This window comes from Phalacrocorax aristotelis, chromosome Z, assembly GCF_949628215.1.
Source record: "Phalacrocorax aristotelis chromosome Z, bGulAri2.1, whole genome shotgun sequence".
NCBI classification, from domain to species: Eukaryota; Metazoa; Chordata; class Aves; order Suliformes; family Phalacrocoracidae; genus Phalacrocorax; species Phalacrocorax aristotelis.
Window position 1 is genome coordinate 51,107,358 of NC_134311.1, and position 19,120 is coordinate 51,126,477.

Consider the following 19,120-nt stretch of genomic DNA (forward strand, 5'->3'; position numbering starts at 1 on the left):
AGTTTAGCCCCAGTCAGCAACAAAGCACCACACAGCCACTCGCTCCCTCCCCCCACCTCAGTGGGATGGGGAAGAGAATCAGAAGAGCAAAAGCACGAAAACTCAAGGCTTGAGATAAGTACGGTTTAATAATTAAAATAAAGTAGTAGTAATAATAATAAGATAATGAAAAGGAAAACAATGAGAGAGACTTGAAACCCAGGGGAAAAAAACCAAGTGATGCAACCACTCACCACTCACCGCCGCCAGTCTCCAAGCCACAGTTGCTGCTTCCCCAGCCAACCACCCCCAGTTAATATGCTGAGCATGGTGTCATGATATGGAATATCCCTTTGGCCAGTTTGGATCAGCTGTCCTGGCTGTGCCCCCTCCCCTCCTGGCAGAGCATGAGAAGCTGAAAAAGTTTTTGATTAGTGTGAGCACTGCTTAGCAACAACTAAAACGTCAGTGTGTTATCAATATTACCATCACACTAAATCCAAAACACAGCACTGTACCAGCTACATTGAAGAATATTAACTCTATCCCAGCGAAGACCATGACAGTATCCACCCCTCATTCCATACCATTTATGTCATGCTCAGGTCACACACTATCCAACAAAACCTCATTAACCACCATCCCCCTTCCTGTCCTTTGGTGTATTACACCACCCATGTAAAATGTCCACTGAGTTCATTTGGTCCATGACTTTGGGTTCCACCTATCATAACAGTCATTCAGGGCAGGAGAGATGGTGTGTGGGGCATTGGATCATTGTATGCTGAAGTCAGTTCTTGTTCCATCACTTTGCTTTGTTTAACCAAAGTTCATTCTTCATTAATCTGAGAGATTCCTATTCCTACTGTGATACCATTGATATAGCATATAGCAACCACAGAAGAGTGACATACAGTATTATATAGCAATTAACATCATTCCATTCAGTTCATTGCCTATTTTCACCCAAAATCAAATCCCCTTGGGGTACACATTGGATTTCTCCATCCTCCTGCATCACCCACTAAGTGCACCCAGGTCCTTGAGCAAAGGCAATCCCACAAATGGGTTTGCTTTTGCCTGAGACAAGAAGAACTCAAGACTTTTCCCCAGCATTTTTTTACATGCTCTATAGGGACTTTACCTCCTTCCACAGTACATAAGAGTTCTGACTGGGCAGGGCCAGCTCAATTGGCAGATTCCCTTGTGTTGACTCACCAGGTGGCTTTTGCTAGATGCATATCCCAGTGTTTAAATGTCCCACCCCCCATTGCTCTCAGTGTAGTCTTTAACAGTCCATTGCATCATTTGATTTTCCCAGAGGCTGGTGCATGGCAGGGGATGTGATACACCTACTCAATGCCGTGCTCTTTGGCCCAGGATTCTATGAGATTGTTTTGGAAATGAGTCCCATTGTCTGACTCAGTTCTCTCTGGGGTGCCATGTCACCACAGGACGTGTTTTTCCAGGCCCAGGATAGTGTTCCAGGCAGTGGCATGGTGCACAGGCTGTTTCCAGCCATCCGGTGGTTGTTTCTACCACTGTAAGCACATGGCACTTGCCTTGGCAGGTTTGTGGGAGTGTGATATAGTCAATTTGCCAAGCCCCCCCATATTTATACTTCAGCCATTGTCCTCTACACCACAGAGGCTTTACCCGCTTCACTCACTTGATTGCAGTGCACGTTTCACATTCATGGATAACCTGCGCAATAGTGTCTGTAGTCACGTCCACCCTGTGATCACGAGCCCATCTGCATGTTGCATCTCTCCCTTGATGGCCTGAGGTGTCATGGGCCCACTGAGCTGGAATTAATTCACCCTTATGCTGCCAGTCCAAACCCACCCGAGCCGCTTCAGTCTTAGCAGCCTGATCTGCCTGCTGGTTGAAGTTCTTCAGTGGCCCAACTCTTGGGGATGTGAGCATCCCTGTGACGTACCTTTACAGCCAGCTTCTCTACCTGGGCAGCAATATCTTGCCACAATGCAGCGCCCCAGGTGGGTTTGTGCCTCTGCGCTGCCAGTTGCTCCGCTTCCATTGCTGCAACCACCCCCACAGGGCATTTGCCACCATCCAGGAGTCAGTATAGAGATAGAGCACTGGCCACTTTTCCCATTCAGCAATGTCTAAGGCCAACTGGCTCGATTCATCTCCTCCTTCAGCAGTTTCTGTGACTTGCCATATAGGACTCCATACAGCAGCCTTCCATTGCCGGTGCTTTCCCACACCACAACAGGACCCATCAGTGAACAGGGCATGTTGCTTCTCCTTTTCTGGCAGTTTGTTATAGAGTGGGGCTTCTTCAGCACGTGTCACCTCCTCCTCTGGTCATAATCCAAAATCTTTGCCTTCTGGCCAGTCCATTATCACTTCCAAGGTTCCTGGGTGACCGGGGTTTCCTACTCGAGCCCGCTGGGTGATCAGTGCAACCCATTTACTCCACATAGCATCAGTTGCCTGATGTGTAGAGGGGACCTTCCCTTTGAACATCCAGCCCAGCACTGGCAGTCGAGGTGCCAGGAGCAGCTGTGCTTCAGTACCAACCACTTCTGAAGCAGCTCAAACCCCTTCATGTGCTGCCAGTATCTCTTTTTCAATGGGAGACCTCGAGTCACCCCTGGTACTCTCTGCTAGAGGCTGCAGGTCGGGCCGTTCTCCCCGGCTGTGGTGTAGAGCACATTTTTCAGATCTTGTCCTGCCCAGGCTGGCCCAAGGGCTGCTGGACAAACTACCTCCTGTTTAATTTGTTCAAAGGCCTGTTGTTGCTCAGGGCCCCATTTGAAATCATTCATCTTTTGGGTCACTTGATAGAGAGGGCTTACGATCAAACTGTAATCTGGAATATGCATTCTCCATAAGCCCACAATGCCTAAGAAAGCTTGCATCTCCATTTTCCTAGTTGGTGGAGACATGGCTGTTATTTCGTTGATCACATCCATTGGAACCTGACAATGTCCATCTTGCCATTTTATTCCTAAAAATTGGACCACCTCTGTGGGTCCCTTGACCTTGCTTTTGTTTATGGCAAAACCAGCCCTCAGAAGGATTTGGAATATTTTCATTCATCTCTTAAAAATGTCTTTTGCCGTGTTGCCTCACACGATGATTTCATCAATGTATGGTAGGTGTTCCAGAGCTTCTCCCTGATCCAATGCGGTATGGAGCAGTCCATGGCAAATGGTAGGACTGTGTTTCCACCCGCGGGGCGTCAATTCCAGGTGTACTGGATGCCTCTCCAAGTAAAAGCAAACTGTGGCCTGCACTCTGCTGCCAGAGGGATTAAGAAGAATGCATTAGCAATATCAGTTGTGGCATACCCCTTGGCTGCCTTTGACTCCAGTTCGTATTGAAGTTCTAGCGTGTCTGGCACAGCAGCACACTGTGGTGGCATGACTTCATTCAGGCCACGATAGTCTACTGTTAGCCTCCACTCTCCATTAGACTTCCACACTGGCCATATGGGACTGTTAACGGGTGAGTGGGTCTTACTGATGACTCCTTGGCTCTTCAGTTGGTGAAAGAGCTCATGGATGGGCATCACAGAGTCGCGGTTGGTGTGATATTGCCACCAATGCACTGTTGCGGTGGTGATCGGCACCTGTTGTTCTTTGACCTTCAGCAACCCCACAACAGAAGGGTCCTTCGAGAGGCCAGGCACGGTAGACAGCTGTTTGATTTCCTCCGTCTCCAAGGCAGCTACACTGAAAGCCCACCTGTACCCTTTTGGGTCCTTGAACTACCCTCTCCTGAGGTAGTCTATGCCAAGAATGCACGGAGCCTCTGGGCCAGTTACGATGGGGTGCTTTTGCCACTCATTCCCGGTTAGGCTCACTTTGACCTCCAATACAGTTAGCTCTTGGGATCCCCCTGTCACTCCAGCAATGCTGATGGGTTCTGCCCCTATATAGTTTGATGGCATTAGGGTGCACTGTGCACCGGTGTCCACTACAGCTTTATACTCCTGTGGGGCTGTGGTGCCAGGCCATCAGATCCACACAGTCCAGTAAATCTGGTTATTCCTTTCCTCCAGCTGGCTGGAGGCAGGGCCCCTCTAGTACTGATTGTATTATTTGCTACTCACTTCTTGTAAGTGAAAATCAAAAATCCCTTTATTAAGAACAGAAATAATATCAGCACTTCTACTCCTCTGTCTGGGGACATGTCACTGGAAACTGGAGCAGCAACTTTCCTGGAAGAACCTCCCTCAGTGATTGTTTTCCCATGTAGCTCACGTACCTGTGCCTCTAGGATTGAGGTAGATTTACCATCCCAATTTCTAATGTCCTGTCCGTGGTCACACAGGTAAAACCACAGGGTGGCCCGTGGTGTGTATCCTCTCTCATGAACAGAGGGATGCTGACTCCTAATGGCTGAGGTATAGGTCCGTCTGGGTGGGGAGTATGCACATATCTCCTTTGAGCTGCTGGACCTCTTGGGACAGTTTCTCACAGGTAGAGGAGTAAGAGATATTTGCCTCATAATCCCAGCGTTTGTCAGCCACATGCCCCACCACTGGTCCCTCATCATCTTTCCTGGTCATTACTGCCAATAAATTTGCATGCGATGATGGTGCACGCCATATGAACTTCTGCCACATGGGTCGTGTGCACTGGGCTTCATCTAGATCTTTGGATAACTGCTCGTTGTTCAGGCTACCATAAATCACCTCCATCATGGCTAATTCCCTCAGGTACTGGATACCCCTCTCCATTATGGTCCACTCGCCTGGGGGGCATATAACATCTTCCTTGAAGGGATACCTTTCTTTCACACTGGACAGAAGTCGCCTGCAGAAGCTGAGACCTTGTGTCCCTTTTCCAATTGCTTTGTCAATGTCCCCTTCCCTAGAAAGGGGTCCCAGTTGTTTGGCTTCCTTCCCCTCTAATTCCAGGCTACTGGCCTCGTTACCCCAGTATGGGAGCAGCCAAGTGACAATGTGCTCAAAAGAACAATGGCCGAAATCTTTTCATGTATCTCACAGCTCACTCAAGGATAGAGATCAGGTCGTTTCCATGTCATTTATGAGTTCTGCCTCTTTCTCCTCCTGTTCTTATGATGACCCTGCTCTTCCATCATCCCTTTCTAAACGAGCTCTCTTTCGTTTCCAAGATTTCTTCTTGTGTATGGGGGCGACTGATACCGGCATGAGTTGATTCTCTGGTTCATCTCCAGTGCCTATTGCAGGGCCTGAAGTGGCCGCAGTGCTTGTCGGGTTTTTTTCCTTTGTGGTTTCAAATCCAGAGGCCTTCTCTTCCTCTTGCGGGTACTGAATAGTGCTGAACAGGGCTCAGTAGGCACGGGCCAAGCCCCAGCACATTGCAGTGATCTGTGTCTCTCTGGAGTTCCCAGGGTAACCACATACTTTCTCCAAATACTCTAGTAGCTTTTCAGGATTGTGCACTTGTTCAGGGATGAAGTTCCAAAACATTGGAGGTGCCCACTGCCCTAGGCATTTGCCCATACTATGCCACATACCCCTGCCACTCATCACTATCGAGCCTTGGGGCAGACCTCTGGGTGATGTTCTTAAATTGCTTACTAACCTTAGACAAAACCAAAACGATATTCCTGAGAAATACCAATGATGTATGTGAAGTACCCAAGGATGTTCAAGATACTGAAAATCTGTTGTAATGAAGGAGGAGACATCATAGAAGAAGGTAGCAAAGGTGCCATTCTGTATTTCCTCCATAAGAAACCCTCTCAGAGGAAGAGGTATAATTGCTAATTGTCTCCATGAGGTGGTACCTGAAATACAGTAATGGCTTCAATACAAAACCCAAATACAAGGTAAAGCTCAAGGACATTTGTTTTAATTACAATTCTCCCTGGTAAAACCACTAATCACTGCAAAGCACAGCAAACTACAAAAACCAACACCAGTCTTTTACATGTACAGTAGAACCAAGAGCATGGTGTAGGTAAGATAAACTAATATTGAGAACAGATAAGTCAATGCTGTGACCAGCAACTGGTATTACCTCAAACCCTGTGTGCCCCATGTTGGGTGCCAAAAGGGGCTGTCATGGTTTAGCTTCACCAGCTACAGTGAAGAATATTAACTATCCCAGCCAAGACCATGAGGTTGTTTCTTGTTATTGCCTCCATGTTTGTTTTGTTAGATCTATGTCTCTGTACATTTTTTTTTCTGGCTTCTCCCTTTTTCCCTCAGTTTCCCAATTAACCAGATTCTTGATGAGATAACCTTGCTGGAATAAATATTCTCACACTCTCTCATGCCTTCATCAATTAGTGTGAATGTTCAGATTTTGTTTTCCTCACTGTCTGCCATGCTGGTCAGGTTTGTGTCCCTGCATGTTCTTGTTTCTGATTTCCTCCTTTCCCTATTACACTCTTTTTGCATTGAAAAAGGTACTTGACCAGATGCTTTTAAAGAAGCAGACATTCTCCTTCCACATATCCTCCACACTTGCAAACTAGCATTTTTCTTTTAGCTAGATACTGTAAAATTGTTATACAGAGGTATCAGTTGCAAATTTGTAAAACACAGTTTTTGTTTTAATATCCTTGCAGATGAAATGAAACTATTAGAGATGAATTTGCCTGCAGCAAAAAACAGAATTCCAAGAAAAGAATCAACTTCTAAAGAAATACAGAAGACACTACCTAAATGTGTTAAACGACAGTCCAAGCAAAATAGTTGTCTGGATCAAAGCACTTACGAACTTTCACCAAGGAAGAAGGTTAAGCTGAGCACTAATGAGGCTATGGTTCAGAGTCCAGAAAGTAGCCTGCAGTCAGATAGTTCTTTGACTGAGCTGAAACAATTTGAAGGATCAACTCTCAAATCATTTTCCTTGACCCATCCTGCAACATCAGTATCAAACTTTCTGAAAGGGACCAAGCCCATCCAGGCCTTGCTTGCCAAGAATACTGGGAACAAAGTGACCTTAACAAATCAACCGTCACCTCCCCCAGGCATAAATATATCTACTCCTGAAAAGCCAGTTTTATCACCTTTGGAATCATCACTGATAAAACCAGCACTGCCTTGCCAGACCAGTTCAAACACTCCTTTACAAATGGTATACAAAATGCCAAATGGCCACTGTGTACCAATAGACCTTCACAACAGTTCTGTGAAAATTCAAATGCAACCTGTGATTGACCCTAAAACTGGAGAAAAAGTCATGCAACAAGTTCTTATTTTACCTAAGGATTTTCTTATTCATCAGAAGGAAGGAAAAATTGTGTCCAAGGACGTTCAGTTACTACAACAAAAATCATCTGAGCTGCACTGTACAACTTCACCAGAAATATCAAAGGTCAGTGTTTCTTTAACACCTGTTCTGGTAACAGGCTCTGCAAATGCTACCACTCGGTCACCTAGCACAATTTTGAACAAGAATATTACCCACTTGACCCAAGTGACTGGTCTCATGAACACTACACAAACATTGCCTGCTGTAACTTCAGCAAATATCTTAGTATCATCAACAATTAAGGTGAGCCAAACTGAAACTGACAAAATCAAGTCTACAGTTTCAACGGCCACATTCCCTGTGTCTTTGACTTCACCTACTCTTTCCACAGCTAGCCAGTCTTTGATATCAGCAACAGCATCAAGTGGGTCTACAAACACTGCTTCTGCCTGTCATAGTCTTTCATCACAGCAGACAACTGACTCCTTTGAAACTAGGCAAGAGCTGAAGACAGTGTGTATAAGAGAATCACAATCTATTCTGGTCACAACACGAGGTGGAAACACAGGAATTGTTAAAGTGCGAACAAATCCAGACCAGATTTCACCTAGTAGTTTATCTTCTAGTTCGGTTTTCACTTACGCTCCTCAACTTCAGGCCTTTCTTGTGCCAAAAACCACAGCATTATCATGTTCTACTCTTCCATCTTTAGCAACAGCCACGTCTGTTCTCCCACATACTGGACAATCGTCTCTTTCTGGATTTGCCCCCTCAACAGCTTCTTCTGTTAACATTCCAGCTTTCCCAGCTGATTTTACCCAGGCAATGGAAAAGAATATCAAATTCACATTACAGCAGCCTGCTCTTGGGAGCACTCTGGGTCAAGTAATAGAGAACTCCTGCTATGTGTCCTCTCCTTCTTTATCCTCCATTTCATTAGCTAGCAATCTGATGTCAGCAACTCCAAACAGTCCTGTTAGTGCAACTAGCATTGGACAAAATAACACTGTTGTAACTCCAAATTCTTCTGTGAAGCAACAAAGTGGTACTAAAACTAAAACAAATCCTGTTATACAGCCTGAGTCTAATTTGGCAACAAATGGAGATTTAATCAGTGGTACTCCAGTTCAGAAACTTACGTTGGTGACAAATCCACCTATTTTATCTCCCTGTGGGTCATCAGGGGTCAGTATTATACCCTCTCCAGCATCCACTGGTGTTAATGCTCAGAAGTTGGTTTTCATTAACACACAAATTGCCAATGGCCCATCAACCACCAATCTAGTAGCAGAGTCATTGAAACATAACCTTCCTTCTTCCCTAAGCAAAACCTTTGTTAGTGCCACAGAGCAACCACAGTTGGTTCTGATCCCATCTACAGTAGGAGCACCAATAAGAATAAACTCGTCACCAACTATTGCTCAAGTAAAAGATGCAAAAATTGGACTAAATATAGGTCAAACCATTGTAAATAGTAAAGGCAGTGCACAACAGGCTCCACCAGTTAATATATTGCACTCTACTATTTCTAAGGGAGAAGACAAAAAGAGCTTGGGCTTGGCGCTATCTTTGGCAAGTAGTAGTACTTTGGTTCCTGTTCCAAGTTTTGTGAGTCAAAGTGCTGTGTCAGCTAATGAATCTGTATGTATTGCAACAAAAGCTGAAAATGCCTTTATAGTAACAACAGCAACTGCATGTGTAGAATCTGTTTCGGTAATGTCAAGTGGGACTTCTTCTGGGACACAGCCCACTGTCTTGGTTGGTAGAAATGATCCCTCAAGAATAAGGCCAGTTCGTGGTAATGGACAGTGTACATCAAATATTGGAAATATTATGGGTATATCAACTGTGAAAACAGGACATCTTGCTTCATCTGTGCTGATTTCAACAACACAGCCAACAGCATCTCCTCAAAACTTAGCATCTGCTTTGCAATTTCCAGTTAACAGCTTGCCTGGATCTGTAGCCACTCCCCACAAAGTGTTACATACAGTTCCTCAGTTGGCAGCAGTTCCAGCTCCTCCTCAAGTACCAAAAAACCAGTTGCCCACGCTGCTTCATTTTCAATCATCAGGAGTTTCAGTTGCTATGCCAAGTAATGCAAGTATTTACAAACCTCAGAGTGTGTTACCCCCTCCAACACCAAACACAGGTAAAGTCATTAGTTTTCCCAGTTTTTCTTCCCTACAATGCCAGCAGGTGCCTCCCAGTACAGAGAAACACAGTCATGCTTACACATGTGCTTCTACCATTCAGATGTCTGCAGCTTCACCAACTCTAACAAGCAAGGCAGGAGGTCAGTTGAATGAACCTTGTGCTCAACAGAAAATAGTCATTAACACCTCTATGCCTTTGGCACCTGGGACTCAGATAATGATAAATGGTACTCGTTTTGTTGTTCCACCACAAGGCCTTGGAGCTGGCAGCCATGTTCTTTTTCTTTCTTGTAATAAAAAACAGACTCCTCCCTTAACTGTTAACCATGGTCAAGAGGCTCAAGGTGTACCAACTGTTAATCCAATAACCTCAAAAATTACGCTAGAGCCAAGTAATTCATTAAGTTGGCAAATATCAAAACATCCGTTGAAAAGCTCTACAAAAATTGTGAACTCTTTTGGGTCTGCAGATGCTTTACCCACCATTCATGCAACACCCCAGATATTTAGTACTCCAGATAGCTCCTGTAGTCCACTGTCTGCAGGGACACTGTCTGTGTCTTCAGTGATAAAATCTCCAGTTACTGTTGTAGCTACATCTTCTGTGCTTTCTGCTGTACATCCTCCAAACTCTCATTTACGAAGCAACGCTTCAGTGTTTCACTTAGACACTTCCATCAAAAAACTGTTGGTCAGTCCAGAGGGAGCCATTTTGAATGCTATAAATGCTCCAGCATCAGGAGTTTCTTCCCTGTCTTCATCACTGCCTCCTGTTGTGTCCACAAGCAGAATTCCTACCACTGTTGTTCCTGCATCTCAGTCATCTTGCCTTGATAAACCTGACAAAGGTGCATCCTGAATTTACTGCAAATGAGCCACTTTGAAATTTTGGGGCATTCTTCTGACTTTGGAAGTTGAAACTATTGAATAATTTCTTACATTCTTTGAAACAGTCTTAAGATTACAGTTCTTTCCTGTTTACCTGTGGGGCTTTGGAGGAGGAAAAATTTTAGTTTGTCAGAGAAGTTTTCAAAGAGTTCTTTAGTAAAAACGTTAGAAATGACCATTATGTTCATTAAACATTTTAGTTTGGAGAAATCTAGCATTTTGCACATGTTCCATCTTACAGTATGGACTGTTTGCCAGTGTGTTTATGACAGTATATATGTGCTTTTTATTTGTCAAATTTATTTTTGATTTGTTTCAGCAAAAAAAAATATTTATGCATTGTAAAAATGCAATTTATGGTATAGAATTGTACATATTCATTAATTCCTAATAATCTGTACTAAACTATATGTACAAAGAACTATGCTGTCTTATTTATGTTTTATTTACATAATGTATAGTTTTTTAAGTATTTTAGTAACTTTGGACCAGTGTACTGTTTAGCAACAATGCAGAAGAATCTGCATATAATAAATCAAGTTGCTGTACTGCTTTGTGTTGGCAGTAGTTTAAAAAATGTGTATATCTGTTACACCATGGCAGAATATACATCTTCCTACTTAATGCAGTTGCATCTCAGCTTTCAGAATACAGTAGAATGAAATTACATAATCTCTTCTGCTTTTCTTTGTAGTTTGCATTTCACATGATTTGATAGGAGTTGGAAGGAAGGCCATCTTGTTGATCCTTCTGACGCAGGGTGGGGATAACTCATAATTCATCCAATCTTAATAAATGTTTGGTTGCCTAAAAATCTCTGGTGATGTGGTAAGGCTAGAAATGGTTTACCAGACACCAGTCTAAGTCACACTGGTTACTGTTCAAGACTACCATGTTTTGTCATAGAGCTCATAGATCGGTTGAACAGTTCATTATTCTCTTTTTTTACAGCCTTGTATCCATTTCCACATAGCTGGTAACTGTAACAAACTCACTTGTTAATCTTCTGTCTAGCCGTAACAAGCTACCTCGATTTTTCACCAGTCATGGTTTCTAGATCTGCATTTTTTGCTTTAGCTTTTAATTGGTCTATCTGGAAGGATAGTGCTAAAACATCACACAGTATTAAAGGAGGCCTTATTAGTGCTTTCAGTGGGAATAATTCACATATTAGAAAAACCTTCCCTTTTTACACAGTACGTTCAGTATTTGTTGGCTTAGGTTCAGCTTTTGATCTTGGGTTATTTTCTGCAGATCAGCTGAGTTCATTGGTGCCTGCTGCACTGTTCATGGAAATAGAGAGGTTTTTTTGTATTTTTTGAGACTTAGCATATAAAGAAAGGGTACCCATCCAGCAGCTCTTATTGTGTGGAAGATGATGATTTTTAGGTGTGGGATTTTTTTGTTGTTGGTTTGGTTTTTCTTTTTTGAAACCAGAAGGGAAGGTTTCAGAAGAACTCATGAACGTTAGTTGCCTTTCTAATAGCTATGACTTCAAAGGGGGATAAAAGCTTACATATATGTATTAAGCAGCATTCTTAGACTGATTTTCATCAAGACAAAGCTTAAGCTTTTGCCTCTCATCTTGTCGAGTTTTCTCCTTCCCTTCCCCATTTGCTGTACCCAGTTTGGCAGTTTGGATCTTGGGTTGAAGAATCAGACCACAGCTCACTCCCTCTGTGTTGGCTGACCTTCGTTGTTCTGAAAAGTAATCTGGTCTAGTTAACCGGAGTTCTGGGAAAGTGGAGGAAAGAAAGCCTTGTGCCTTCCATAGGTACCTTTCCTTTCTGCACTAGCTAAAAAATCTGAACTGGCAACTTGCCTCTTTCTGGATCAGGAGTCTCCAGCTTATTGCAGGGCTGGGAAAGATGGAACCTGTCAATTTTGCATGAGAGAAGGTTGCTTTTAGTTTAGAAAAAGCTACCTATGTCTCATTAAAGGTGTTATGTAATCGATTTTGAAGACACCTAGTGGTCAGTGGTATCTGTGTGCCAGAGTTTGCAACATTAAGGCTTTTTAAATCTGACTACATTTTGCAGGTGAATGCTGCAGGTCACTTTTCCAACAGAGGAAGATGGCAGAGAATGGCAGTTTCTCCACAGGAATTTTACATACTCTAAAACCATATATACCCACAAAGCATTTTGTTTCCATTTCATTGGTGGAACCTTGGAACTGACTTTCTTGGATTTTTCTCTTCTCTTACAATGGCTGTTTTTCCTTTTTAATCTTATTTATATTTGTTGTAGAGTGAATATCTACATAGTTTGGAAAGCTTAAGATGAGGTTCTACTATTTCAGGTAGCCTGAATGGAGAAAAAAATCTTGCATGGCATTTTTCTGTGTGCTGATGTAGTAGAAGGATGTATGCTATAATAAATTCTATAAAGAGAAAAATTAGAAGAGCTTCATTGAGGAACTCAGAACTCAAGCCACTTACCTGAATGATTTCTTCGAAATTTTCTTATTACAATAATATTTTATAATTGTTTTATAAATATTTTATAAGTTGGCAGGCATAAACTTTGCAACATGCAAAGTTTGATTCAGTTTGATTAGAATTTTCATGAACTTTGGTTCTCTACTGGACACATGTTCAGATTCCAAATCCTGTTGGAGAAAGGCTTGAGACTGCTATGCAATGGGTTTGCCTGATTCATTAATTTATAAAAACAAATTCTAGTTATTTTTGTCAGTAAAAACCCTCGTCCCATCACTCCTTTCCAATAATATAAATGACAGTCAGAGTAAGACTTTCTTTCAAATGAAAGTAAATAGCCACTGACTGTTTGCTACGTATCTTGTGTTCTCTGTACCAAATACATAGTGCTACCTACAGCACAAAAAGAACTGTAAATAAGTAGATTCTATTCACAGATGCAACGAAAAAGCAGAACTAACTGCATCTTTACTTTCAGTTAAAAAGACATCTTACAGACATGAACAAATATATATATAAATCAGTCTTTGAAGAAAACATGTTCACCTTTTCAGAACGTATAAAGTGCCTTGCTTTTAGACCCTTTCAGTTGTTATATACAGATATTCAGATACTGTATTATTTACAAAACTGCGTTTTTTCATTACTTTCAATGTTTTGGATGATATCTTTGATATTTACCTAAATGGGCATATTCTGCACAATAATTTGCTTTGCTTTGTGTAGAAAATTACATTCATTTTGCCTTACTGTTCAAACCCATGTGTGTATGCTACTTTCTTCTAGGGATTCTGCCTCTACCATACTAGAAGCAATCAAATTTCACAAGTACTAGGAGTCATACAAGTAGCGTGTTACTGCCAAGTCATTCAAACCCATTCTGATTTCACTGTGTGACATAGCAAAGAGTACAATGCAAAAAGTGAAGCAAAAATTCTGATAAGTGAAGAGAAATTTACTTGTCTCATGTAAGTAGGTCAGAAAATTACTAAAAGTTGGCATTTGAAGGGAGTCCGTAGCCTCATCACAGAGTTTGGTTCATAGCCGGTTTTGCTTATATTTTATGGTAGTGCAGAGTTTTAGTAGTCCAAACTGGTTTTAAAGTAAATTAATAATTTTAATTAAAGCATGAATGTTTGTTATGATGAGGCTGTTTCCTTTAAAAAGAACAGCAGGAGGTGCTCACAAAAGCTTCAGTTCCTGTAGCCTATTCTCTGTAAACTGCATCTAGAGTTTACTGACTCAAAATAAAATTAGTAATACTGTATCATACTAAAGGTCCATCTATCCTAGCATTACGGCTCCTGGAGAAATCAACAGTAACAATCCAAAAAGGCATAATAACAGGCCTGAATACTCTTCTTGTATCCACTAATCTGTGAGGCAGAGTCTTCCTCAGACAGCTGTGATTTCTTTCCAATTTAATAGCCTTCAGTGTATTTTTCTGGATTAAATTGAGCAATCCTTTCTAGAATTCTTCTTGAACACATGTAAACTATTGCCATCCACAGTGTGCTGTGGTAATGGGTTTTTCACACAGTGTGTAAATAAATCTCCTGTTTGTTTCTGAACCTGGAACCTACTAGTTTCATTTGATGCAAATAATATTTGTATTGTAAGATACGAGACTGCTCTTTATTAATTTTCCCATGTGGTCTGTGTTGATCTTTGCTATGTTGGTCATCTCTTTTCTAGAATAAAGAAACATGGTCAATTCAGTTATTTCTTCTATGGAAGTAATCAGTTACTGCTATTGCTGCGTGTATCTTTTTCAGTTTTAGTATATCCTTGAGATGTGGGATCAGAATAGTACGTGTTCTAAAAGCACTATGAATCTACTCAGCTGTGTGGTCATGATTTTTCTCTCATAATTATTTCAAAATCTGTGGGTGGGTTTCTGGCTATTATTTAGCCTTGTACTAACCTTTCATAGAAATATCAATTGTAAACCAAATACACAGAAGTTTGAAATTCAATTCATCCTATAAGACTATACCACTTGAGAATATCATGACTGTAAAGACATGATCTTTAAACCAGATTATTGAAGCTACTGCAAGTCTGGCAATTTCCTCTCTCTGTACAGTTCCTACTTTTGTTTGGTTTAGCTCTCTTAAAAATGTAGAAGGACAAACTGCTGTAATGATTTTGAACGTAGTGACTTCTTAACTTTCATTATTTTTGTGTGTAAGATACAAGCTTATATCTGTATATTAGGTGCATGATCATTTTATACACAATGTTACTGAAATAAAAACTTGACTTGTTAAAAAGGCCACTTTTGCAAATGTGACACATTTTATGTTCTATTTTAAATATTTTCCTTGAAACTACAGTGGCATAAAACAAACTTTAAGATGTTGATAAAAGTGTCTTTTCTTCTTTTCCCAAAATACTGAATTTGCTGATCAATAGTCATACCTGGATGTCTGGCATGAACTTGGAAACCAGGATACTTTGTTGTTTCATATATGATTGGTCCAGAAGTTCTGCCGGAAGTTGTTATTCTTATAGTATCTTTTATTTCAATCTCAGCTGAACTAAGCACATTAAATGGAAATGGTATGTAAAAGCAACATAAACGAAATGTAATTAATTGCTTATAATGTCTTGAAATTAATTTTATTACACAGAAAGTGTATTAAAATGTGCATAAATACAATTTTCCACCTTTTGCAGATGAAGACAATGAAGTACAGAGTTCTTATAGCAACATGTAACTGGGAACAGGATCCTTGGTCCCCTGACCCCTCTTCCAGCATCCCATCCATAATTGAAGGTTAGACAACTAGATTACTGCTTTATTTTCCCCTATTCTTGCCTTTTACAAAGAAGAAAAATGAATTATAAAATGAAATTGTTTTCAAGAATGTGAGTGGCACTGAGAGCATTTACAAAAATTAAATAGCACAGGAAATCAAGACAGCAAAGGAACCATGATACTGCAATTTTTTTGTTGTCTTCAGGCTTTAAAACTTTGTCAATATTGATGTCATAAAAGATGACAGTATACTTCTTTAACTAGTTGTTCACATTGATTCCTTCTAGTAAATGTACAAGTATAATATCAAACTACTTTGTTTGTCTATAGGTCATGGGCACCTGGTACCAGCATATACATTGAGATCCTGTCCACGTGACATGCTGGTATATGTAGAATCATTCCTCACTCCTTTTTTTTTAATCACATGCAGCAGTAAAAAGAATATCAAAGAAGGATTAGTGATTGGGTATTACTATGTAGTCCCAGGGTGTCTTGATCATAATAGGAAAAGAGTGGAATTACAATGGAATCAATTTACACCGTATAAAAAGGAGGTATTTTTAGTGTTACATTCCATTTTAACTACTGGGGAGGAGGAATTACTTACGTCTATTTATAAAAAACCTTGTCAATTCGTATTAGCAACATGCCAATACTGAAATTACAATATTTTGTTTGAAGCTTGTCTGGCCATTATTCTACAGTTCAACTACATGTTATGCCTTCAAAATATTTTTCTTGCCTGTAGAGTGCTTTTCTGCAAGGTGATCTTAGAATAACCTTTGATAGCGAAACACAGGTAGGGGAGGCCTGTCCTAAAGTGTTTTCCTCCTTCCATGACCTAAGAAATTGATGGAAAATCATAACCTTGTGCTAAAAAACAGCCCATATTTGAAAGTGAGTTTCTTATTTTGGCACATGGAATGCAAATTATATGGCTGGTACAGCATTCCAGTCCTTGTATGAACTGCAGCTTGGACCGGGCATTTATCTCACTGTAGTGGCCAGGAGAGAATGCTTAGTGGAAAGAACTAGAACAACTGTGAGTTAATTTACACAGCCTCCAACAGTAATTGCAGGAGAATTTTGTGGACTCAGCCTGGACTTGTCTGTGACATGAAAGAACAGGTTTTGCAGCCAGAGAATGGGGTACTGGAAAAAGATAAGCAGTAATTCAGAGAAGCTGAACATAAAAATCAATGGACATAAAAGCATAAAATTGCTTCTTCAGTTTAAGTGGGAGGGGAAGTGCATGAATCCTGCTAAAAAGCAGAAGTTTTGAACAAGGAATTGACTGTGAAATATCGTTGTTGTCCTTCCTGTTGATGAGGCTAAAAACCAAGAGGTGTAGAGCATATCCTGGATATGCAGAGGATATGCAGAGTGGACTGCATATCCTGGGGATTACAAACCTAAGAAAAACAGACTTCTTAAATCTGTTGATGCCAAAAATGTTCAGGAATAGATTTCTTGAGGTGCAGAAATAGGGGTAATTTATTTCAAGGTGGGTATCTGATATGTTTTAATCCTTGCAAGGTTGTCTCTACAGGAGATTAATGTTCAGGGAATATTCAGATTTACCATATGATTTTGTTGTTTTACTGCAAGTTACGAGGCAGTTACAAGATTTTTCTGAGTATGGCTACCAGATGACAAGCCTGAAGTTCCTGCTGCAAACAACTGCAGACAGCAAATCTAGCACTGAACAGTGTCTAAAAGGGGCAGCTGTTTTGCTCCTGAGTGTCAGTAAAGAATTATTTGGGGTGTAAGTGATGGCATGCAGAAGCAGAAGTCAGTTACTTCTGCCTAGATAAATGGGAAAGGACAAACTGATAGAAATGGAAAGATTAGGCCTTTTTCCTATAAAATACTCCTCCAACAAAAATGAGTCAGTTCTTTTCCCTAATAGCTACAGGAATACAGCTGATGATAAGGTAAATTCAAAAATAACCAGGAAGAAGAAAGGCCGTTTTTCTGTGTAAGCAGAGAACATAGTGAATGCGCAGGAGAGCAGTGCCATCCAGAAATGGAAACTAGCAGATTTGAAAAGGCCTTACAAAATCAGTATTTAAAGACTAAAGTATTTATATTAGATCATCACTCTTTGTCTCGTACTGATTTGTACTCGACTAATGTGGTGTACCTGTCAGGGAGGGAGCAAATAAAGCATGTAGTCCAAACATGTAACTGGGGCTGTACTAAAATGGTTTGGAAATGTGAAGGCAAATCTGGTGGTCAAGCATTGCTTAGGTTTTGGCCCACGTGAGTCCAGCAAGAGTGGAGTTTACCACTATAACATGGCAAGATCTTTTGGGGGAACTAGGGGAAACAATAACTGGCTTGTAGCTTAGGTGTCAATAGTTTAGTCACAGTGGATTCTACATTCTGCCCTTTTATTCCTGGTAAAATAGGGCCCAGTAATCTCTGGTTCTTTTGGTGAGGTTCAGGGTGCATGAGGACAAGATGATCGAGGGTCTGTCCTTCATATTCCCATAAGCACAAGGCATTTAGGAACATTGCTACCCCCCAAAATTTGGTCTTGTGCATTGGCCCAAGAGTAGAACCTATGTGGACCAAACATCTCAAAGAGCTAGACTTTTGCAGCAAGCAAAATAAACACTGTTTATTAGAAACCAAGCTGCCTTTGAGCCAAGGATTTTCTGGGGAAAGGAAGTGAAGTGAAAATGGGAAGACTGTGTAAGGATGCAGAATACCAATTTGGTCAATATCAAAAAGTGCACAAGGGCTGGTTTTTAGCTGTCAGCGTGTATGGGATGTGTATATAGCTGTAGATAAGATTTTTTTAACTTTATACTGCTGCTAGTTTACCTTTATTACTATATGTGAAGTTCAGTACAGATGTGTGGCCAAAAGACAACACTGGAAACTTGCAAGCACTTTTCAGCTGTAACGGGCAACAAAATACGTTTAACAAAATGGCGTGAACACACAACTGTCTTTTAGTTTTTTTGCACAGTTTAATATGCAGTCAACAGGAAAGTACAAAGGAATAAATGCTACTTCTCCAAAGTACAGGGAACTCATTAACCTTTTCCTTTGCATAAGAAGTGAAAATAAGTTTGCTTTTAATGGCAAGAAAAGGTATGTATGTCACATAAATACATTGACCTACACTAACAAAGTAATGGATATTTTACCAATATTAGACATAAACATGAATCAAAATATGCTGGCAATGTTTTATTTAACTGAAAGATTACAACCAATACAGTTAATACTAATACAATTCTTGAAGCCAGGATAATCTATCTACATCCCCAGCTGCAGCAAGCATTAAGCCAACAGATTGCTAAAGTGAACAACACTGGATTGTCCTGGCAACCAGCTGCATATGCCAGTCCTGTTACACTGGACTGGTGAAACTCTAAGAAACTAAGTGCTTCCTGCAGAGAGTCCTCGGAACTTTATTTTATCATAGCTCTCTGATGTATGCAGTATATACCCTATGGCTCTTGGCCCATTGAGTGCTTTGCTGCATGGTTCAGTATGCCAGGAAGATTCCACTCATCAGGATCTGCTGCATTTTACCTTTGTGCAATGGCAGGCATGGCTGACCAATATTCTGTAATCTTCTAAGGCTACGTTTAGGCTTATAACCTTGTTAGGAAGTAGTTGATCCATCGGGATTATACCAGGAATCCAAACACAGACAATGCAACTGCTACTGCCATTATAATTTACCAATCCGAGCAAAACACACTATTAATGA

The 19,120-nt window shown here is 41.0% G+C and overlaps 1 protein-coding gene across 5 annotated transcripts in view; it reads left to right on the forward strand.

Moving 5' to 3' along the window:
- BRD10 (bromodomain containing 10) overlaps window positions 1-14,902 on the forward strand; it is a 66,488-nt gene extending 51,586 nt beyond the window's left edge. For all 5 annotated transcript variants that reach the window (XM_075079608.1, XM_075079611.1, XM_075079607.1 and 2 more), the window contains one exon: window positions 6,514-14,902. In XM_075079608.1, the coding sequence (XP_074935709.1) occupies window positions 6,514-10,157 (3,644 nt within the window). In that variant the 3' untranslated portion in view covers window positions 10,158-14,902. The remainder of the gene's footprint in view (window positions 1-6,513) is intronic.
- The last annotated feature ends 4,218 nt before the right edge of the window (window positions 14,903-19,120 follow it).